This window comes from Sardina pilchardus, chromosome 23, assembly GCF_963854185.1.
Source record: "Sardina pilchardus chromosome 23, fSarPil1.1, whole genome shotgun sequence".
Taxonomy (NCBI): domain Eukaryota; kingdom Metazoa; phylum Chordata; class Actinopteri; order Clupeiformes; family Clupeidae; genus Sardina; species Sardina pilchardus.
Genome location: NC_085016.1, coordinates 27,035,806 through 27,044,212, shown reverse-complemented (window position 1 = coordinate 27,044,212; position 8,407 = coordinate 27,035,806). Strand labels below are relative to the sequence as shown.

The 8,407-nt window shown below is 41.9% G+C and overlaps 1 protein-coding gene across 1 annotated transcript in view; it reads right to left on the bottom strand.

Annotated features, from left to right (window-relative positions):
- Positions 1 to 666: 666 nt before the first annotated feature.
- The window catches only part of LOC134071022 (adhesion G-protein coupled receptor G7-like), a 29,762-nt gene continuing 22,021 nt past the window's right edge, over positions 667 to 8,407 (bottom strand). The window contains exons 8-9 of the mRNA XM_062527587.1: positions 2,045 to 2,201; positions 667 to 732 (exon numbers count right to left, since the gene is read on the bottom strand). Coding sequence (XP_062383571.1) covers positions 667 to 732; positions 2,045 to 2,201 — 223 coding nt within the window. The remainder of the gene's footprint in view (positions 733 to 2,044; positions 2,202 to 8,407) is intronic.

Below are 8,407 nucleotides of genomic sequence, written 5' to 3'. Positions count from 1 at the left end.
CAATTCTTCTACATCTATTTTATTATATGTTAATTGTTGTTTGGTGTCTGTCTTTGTATGTCTTGGTGTCACGGGTACGCAGGCGATTACGCCGCTCCGTCCGGCATCTTTTGTCTTGTGTCTTGTTATTTTGTAAATTTGTCTGTTCTTTGTTGCCACAGGTACGCTGGCGACTACGCCACTCCATTCGGCACTGTCTCTGTGCACGTGAAATGCGCTATGTTTGTGGTTGTCTAATGTCTGATGTCTGTACAGGAACGCTGTGCGAATACGCCGCTCTGTCTGGCACCTGGCTATTTTGTGTTTTCAATTCATTTGTGAAGCGACCTTGGGTGTCTTGAAAGGCCCTATATCAATAAAATGTATTATTATTATTATTATTATCTTTTACTTTATCCTTATAAATACACACCTACACTCTACATGTAGTACTATGCACTGGCAAGTTGAGCCGCGCAATGCTATTTGACCACTTTTTACAACAGTCTCTCTATGTATGTGACAAATAGAAAGCCTTGAATCTGTCATTAGACTGATTTGTATACGAGGTGACCACATCTTTCACTCTCTTCATAAATGCACAAGGATTAGATTAGATTTGTTTGGCTCTGTGAGAACTTTCCTACAGACTGCTTTGCATCTGCACTCTTTGACGATTCCTGTGAATCATTCTTTGGTTTCCTGGATCTCCACAGAATTCTGCAGAATGTTCTTCCGTCTGTGGAGTGCAATCTCAGGAGGAGAGACAGAGTTTGTGGCAGAGAGGAATGTTTTCCTGAAGTAAGCCGTCCTCACCGTGAATAAAATGAAGATCTGTAACCCCTGTATAGGCACAGTGTATAGAAAAGAATGCATCACACACACACACACACACACACACACACACACACACACACACACACACACACACACACACACACACACACACACACACACACACACACACACACACACACACACACACACACACACACACACACCTGTATGTATATACAGTGGGGAGAAAATGTATTTGATACCATGCCAAAGTTGCCTAAAAAGAGGAATATAATCATTTGACAATTGATCTTAATGCCTTAATTAAAAAAAAAAATAGTAAAAATCAAACTGCTAAGGACACCAATTTTCTTGTGACTGAAGAATGTATCGTAAATAAATAAATGTTCTTCCTAAATGCTAGGGGGGAGGAAGTATTTGACCCCTATGTTAAATTCCCATAGGAGCAGGAGGATTTTTTACATGTTTTTATTTTTAAAGGCCAGCTATTTCTAGCCTGACGACGTCATACTCAATTCTTGTCAGAATATGAGTCTGAAACTGCTCCATTCAGCTGCGATTATGGGGCGTGATTCAACTGATACAGGGCGGGGGGGATAGCTCTGCACTCATTGGATAGCTCAAACCAAACAGAACAAGTTATTGGCTGTCAGTATCTGAGAAATCTAAGACAACGAAATATGTAGCAGGGTAGGCTATTATGGAAAACATCCTACCTCGTTTTAAAAATAATTCCTTCAAACTGTATGCAATGAACAGCTGGGGAAGTGTGTCGTTAACCCAACGAGCAAACAGACATTTTTAAAAAAAACGGGAACATCACCCAAACATGCTGTTTTAACTTGGTGAAAGTGAAACTGAAGTTCTAAGTGTTCAGAAATAGTTGTGTGAATCCGTGATAAAACCTCCGTTTCAATAGCTAAGATAAACGAAAGGCCAAACTGCATGAACAAATTATGCATTCAAAGCCATAGCGTTTCTGTTGCAATCAAAATCAACCTAAGCCAACACGGTCTCACACCCAACTCGTCGAACGAGGACGCATGCAGCCGTGAACTCCACTGCTGTTCATCTGTCAATCATCACGTAAAGCCCGCCCTGACAATGTGATTGGTCCGAACAGGTCTGTATCTCGAATAGTAGCAGCTGAACGGAGCAGTGCCAGACCAAAGTTCCCTGCAGAAAAAGGATGTAGGCGGGGCTAAACTTCGGTCTGGCATCCAGGCTAAGCTATTTCATGTTTGAGTAAACATCTTGCTTCACTGACCTGGGTGGTATTGCACGCACAGAATAAGATGCTGAAGATGTAGCTTGTGGTGCCCGTGGTAGAGAGCACCAGGTAGCCCAGAAACCAAGTGAGGCCCAGCAGAACCCCGAGAGAGAGGCTGCTCAGGAACCTCTTCCTCATGGAGGTGTTTGCCGTGCTGTAAGGAATACATAGGAGAACATGGTAACACACAATGCTACATGTTTCACCTTCATGGGAATTACTGGGCTTATGAGTGCACACAAGTCCTGTCATTGAATCAGAATTAATTTGACATGTGTGCGTGCGTGTGTAAATGCATGCGCGTGTGTGTGTGTGTGTGTGTGTGTGTGTGTGTGTGTGTGTGTGTGTGTACATTTGTGAATTGTCAATCTGTTATGCTATTGTATCAATTAAGTCTTTAGACATCATCCGAAGCTGAAAATGTGATAACTTGTAAATAGTTATTGTTTCATAAACACACCTTGCATTTTCTCTGTCAAAACAGACTTCATCAGAACACAGAACACAGTCTATCACATTTATAGCTCTATTTCAGTTCTCTTGTGGATAACTTCGTATTACATCAATCATTTAGTACACCAAATATTTCATTGGTCTTGTGTGTTTTGTTGTCTTGTGCGTTAGACAATACTGGATGCCTGCATCTCCCCAGAGATAGATAAAGTGTCTATTTATCTCAATTTTGGAGGGAGAGAAGAAATGTAAACAAGTTACCTGTTTAACAAGGGATCCTTCTTGCATGTAGCAAATCCAAAGTGTATCAGTACTGCCGTATTCAAAAGTAGCATTATAGCTACTGGAAGCAAAAAGCCCCAAAACATTGGCTTTCCGAAGTCAAACTTCCCATCTTGGTTCAAAGACTCAAGCCAACAACTGAAACATCAATACAAAAAAATCTGTACATTACACCTGACAAAGTCTGTTCACCAACACATTTTTTATAAATATTATTTTGCGTCAATTATATTGAGGCGCGTAGGAACATAGCGCATTGGGGGGGACAAGGAGGAGGTCCATGCTGCGCGCACAGCACGCACCGAACGGGGGGGGGGGGGGGGGGTGTATTATGTCACACAAGAGATGTAAACCTATTGCTGAAGTTCTAATGGCCCTCTGTAAGATGCCGCTTTGAAAATACGTAGTTCAGTCTTTTTCCTTGACATGTAACCTTTCGGAACTGATTGGGAATAACATCTGCGCATTTTCAGAACACATTTCTTCCCTGAAAACGCACACAGCTATGTCTGTAGGACAACCTAAACTGACTACCCCAATGCTCCCCCGCAGCACATTTCATTTTAAATGCATATAATATAGGATGAACAAAGTGTATGGACTTGCTATATTACAGTGCCTATAGAAAGTCATCATACCCTTTTGAAATAGTTACTTTTTTTGTCTTACAGCCTGAAATCAAAACCCATTTTTAAAAAAATCTTTTCCAGTTTTATTAACAAATGTAGCTGTACAACATCAAAATAATGAAAAAAAAGTAAACAGTTCTGAAAATTAATAAAAAATTAAAAGCTAGAATAACAGGGTTGGAAAAGTCATCATACCCCTGACTTAATACTTTGTAAAGCTTCCTTTTGCTTTCATTACAGCCATCAATCTGTTTGGATATGTCTCTATTATAGCTTTGCACACCTAGATAGGGGAATTTTCCGTACAGAAATGTTAAAATTTAGTCAAATTCTGTAGGGAATGGCGATGGACTGCTCTCTTCAAGTCAATCCACATATTTTCTATAGTATTTAAGTCAGGGTTCTGACTTTGCCACTCAAGGATATTCACCATCCTATCCTTAAGCCACTGCTTTGTTCTTTTGGCAGTATGTTTAGGATTATTGTCGTGTTGGAAGGCGAATGACCTCCCCATCCTCAGCTGTCTAGGAGAGGGACGCAGGTTTTCCTTAAGAATGTGGGTGTACTTGGCAGCATCCATTTTCCCTTCTATCCTGACCAATTGCCCAGTTCCCGCTGAAAAGAAACATCCCCACAACATAATGTTGCCCCCACCATGCTTCACACTAGGTATGGTGTGTTTTGGGTGGTGTACTGTGTTGGTTTTCGCCAAACATTGCGCTTGGAGTTAAGTGCAAAAACACATCTGGAATATTCTGCTACCATGTGGAAAAAGCTTATATGGTCAGATGAGACTAAGATCGAACTTTTTGGAGACTAAGATTGAAGTTTTTGGACTGAGCTCCAGGTGCTAACCGAACACTGTATACACACCCAAACACACCCAAAACACACCATACCTACTTTGAAGCATGGTGGGGGCAACATTATGTTTTGGGGATGTTTCTCTTCAGCGGGGACTGGGCAATTGGTCAGGATAGAAGGGAAAATGGATGCTGCCAAGTACACCAAAATTCTTGAGGAAAACCTGCGTCCCTCTCCTAAACAGCTGAGGATGGGGAGGTCATTCGCCTTCCAACACGACAAAAATCCTAAACATACTGCCAAAAGAACAAAGCAGTGGCTTAAAGGGATAGTTCGGGTTTTAAGACACGAAGTTATATGGGTTCCCTGTCAGCAACATTGTGCATCAGCACTGACTTACCCCCCGACAGCGTCCTGTGAGCCGAGATCCAGCCGGTTTTTGATCGTTTTTGATGCCGGACTATTTTCTTCAGCAGGTTTCTGGGGTCACGAAAGTAAAGTGTTTTTCTTCTCAAAACCATATGCGTTCAACAGAGTGATATATTTGCACCACAAAAACGTTGTCCAGCTGTCAGTAGCGCGCAGTGATAGGAATCACGAAAAATAAGTAAGTGATAACGAGGTTTGAATTTTTCCTGGACAACGTTTTTGTGGTGCAAATATATCACTCTTTTGAACGCATATGGTTTTGAGAAGAAAAACACTTTACTTTCGTGACCCCAGAAACTTGCCGGACTACTTTCTTCAGCATCAAAAACCGGCTGGATCTCGGCTCACAGGACGCTGTTGCGGGGTAAGTCAGTGCTGATGCACAACGTTGCTGACGGGGAACCCATATAACTTCGTGTCTTAAAACGCGAACTATCCCTTTAAGGATAGGATGGTGAATATCCTTGAGTGGCAAAGTCAGAACCCTGACTTAAATCCTATAGAAAATATGTGGATTGACTTGAAGAGAGCAGTCCATCGCCATTCCCTACAGAATTTGACTAAATTTCAACATTTCTGCACGGAAAATTATTCCCCAAATATTCAAAAATTCACAAATATTCCCCTATCTGGGTGTGCAAAGCTATAATAGAGACATATCCAAACAGATTGATGGCTGTAATGGAAGCAAAAGGAAGCTTTACAAAGTATTAAGTCAGGGGTATGATGACTTTTCCAACCCTGTTATTCTAGTTTTTCATTTTTTATTAATTTTCAGAACTGTTGACTTTTTTTTTCATTATTTTGATGTTGTACAGCTACATTTGTAAATAAAACTGGAAAAGATTTTTTTTAAAATGGGTTTTGATTTCAGGCTGTAAGACAAAAAAAGTAACTATTTCAAAAGGGTATGATAACTTTCTATAGGCACTGTAAATCCAGGTAACCAGATAATTAGGCTATGTGCCATGTCCGATTTCGCAAGTGATGTACATTCGTCTGTAAGACTAAGGCCAAAACCTACTGTATTCACCCACAATAGGCTATCCTCTTAACTTTTTCGAAAAGAATAAAAGAAGGCAGTAGACTAAAGATATGGACTGTGAGAGTTGCAGCATTATTGTCTATACTTGTCTATACTTGGGAGTCCAACATTGGGGGGTCCCGTCCCCCGTGACCCCCACGGTTCCTATGCGCATGGTTATGTTTTAATGATTGCCCTCAATGTAAAGCAATTACTTTGATGATTTGATTATGGCACTGTAGCACAGTAGTGTAGAAGCGGGTGCGCACATCTGAGTATTTTAAAGTAGGTGCTGGACTCAAAAAAGGCAACAGTAAAAGAACAAAAAAGTCCACACACTAAGGGCTCTATTATCAGGATCAAATGGGCATTGTCAGAAGTCACTCGCGCCAGTTTCTTTGGGGGCGGTCCTAGCGCAAAAGGCTATAATGACTGCGTGAAAAGTGAACATTGCGCTCAGCGCAAAGTGAAAAGGGGTTGTCTTAATTGAGTTAATTAGTCGTGGGTGTCTTTTGGGCGTAGCATGCAATAAACCAATTAGATTTCACACTCTCATTCCCTTTAAAAGCCTGGCGCATTGTTCAATGGTCTGTTGGTATTATCATGGCGGAGTTACCTGGGCGTCTACTCCAGAAGAGACCGACTTGCTCGTGCGTGAGGCATGATGGGCGGCGCGTAATGGAGGCTTGGGAAGGCTAAGCCTTCCCAACTTTTATGCTGGGAAATTGTGAAAATAATGTACATGATGTGTGAATATTATTTTCTAACACGGATAGTTCCGGTCCTTGATGATGATTGGCTGAATCGCGTTCGATGCTGTTATAAAATCCAACACAAACATACACCTTGACCGCATTTCGTTAATGCACTACCACAACTTGCACAAAAGTTAAAGTGGCTGCGTCTCGATGTTGCATGGCAACCATTCATATGGAGGAAATATTTATTGGCGGAAGAATGATTATCTATGAATACGTCGACGTATAGTTACCGTTTTAGAAAAGCAATAAGCCACTCGAGTCCGTAGTTTAGGCTACACTGATTTTAGAACAGCTAAGGGGGGTTTTAGGCACTTGCCTACGGTCTCTCGGGGGGCTTCTGACTTAAATAGATTATTTCAGAATGAACGCAGCAGCCGCGGCAGTAGCCAGAAGCCAGTTCTCACTATTGATCGTTATCATTATTACATTTCCCTTGTGTGTGTGTGTATTCACACTAAATTGCCATGCCATACCGTACCCACCCAATATGCACAGCATCCCATTAGCTGCCTGCCATCAGGCTATTTACAATCTTCTATTTTAAGAAAAAGTCAGTCAACACGTTATCAAAATTAACTTAATGCGCTATAGAGCTATATCCACGCGCACACATTTCGTCTGAACAGGAGAGATTACGCACGCAGGCGCGCAACTAGGCTACCTGTTGTTTTCTTTTACTCCGCTATCAGCACACAATGTGAAGCTAATTCACTAACTCAATAGCCTACTCATCATGGATATCGCAAGTTCTTTAAACAAACAAAACAGAAAGGATGGAGGATGGAGGCAGCTAGAGAAGTTATTCCAGATGAGCAATAACAAGGTAGACAGTTGCCAGAACACTACAGCTGTTTAATGCCAGACGTTAAAGGTATGCTAGAACAAAACTAACTGAAGGTAACTTAGCCATAGGGCTGTGTAATGTTGTCTAAATGAGCAGGTCACTGTTAGACGTTATTCTTGTATTATTGCATGTGGATGTTGTTATGCTATGTATGCTACTTTTTGCTGACCAATACACGAACCTAAAACCGAGAAACGGACAAATATTATTTAATTATATTCGGGCTGCGCGCGCTCCTGCTGATGAAAAAAGTGCGCACTGTGCACTCTTCCATATCCCCAAGCCTCATGCGCTCATATAATAGCCTTTCAGCTATGCGCGAGTGATTTCCGACTAGGTTTTTCCTGGTCAGTGGCGCACTTACTTTCTTCATCCATATATTAGCGACTGGCGAGCTTTGCGCCGGACCACACCTCTTCTCTTCACTGACACGCCCGTTAGGGCGCAATATCATCTCCCATTTAGAGAACGTACATTTGCGCTGGAAAAATGAAGGATGCGCTCGCAGAGAATAGTAATTAGAGGTTGCGCCAGTCGCGAAAGCTCATTGCCCGGTTGGCATGATAGGGCCCTAAGGCTCCAATATTATTTATTTCTTTTATTCACCACATGTGACGTTTCGGGCCAACAGCCCTTCCTCAGACATAAACTGATGTCTGAGGAAGGGCCGTTGGCCCGAAACGTCACATGTGGTGAATAAAAGAAAGAAATAATATTGGAGCCTTAGTGTGCGGACTTTTTTGTTCTTTTACTGTAGCACAGTAGTCCTATACTTTAGTACTACTGACAATGAAGCCTATACTCCAGGCCTATTCAACTAGCGGCCCGCGGGCCAGATGCGCCTGGTTAAAATTTCCTGTGGCCCGCGTGTCTCGTCATGAGAATGAACTCGCTTTGATGCCGGGTGAGCATAGGTCTTCATATGATTGGCGAGTAGCGCACTGTCGGCCCGCCCCTATTGGCCAGACTAATTCTTCCAGTTATCTTCACTCAGAGAACACAGCACACATCACTACACAAACTGACATTTCCAAATGTGTAACTAGTTTTAAATGTTATCATTAAATGTTAATTAAATTACGATTTCTTTCCGGCAAAGATTCTAAACCTCGAGCGTGCGCAAATCAAAAATGT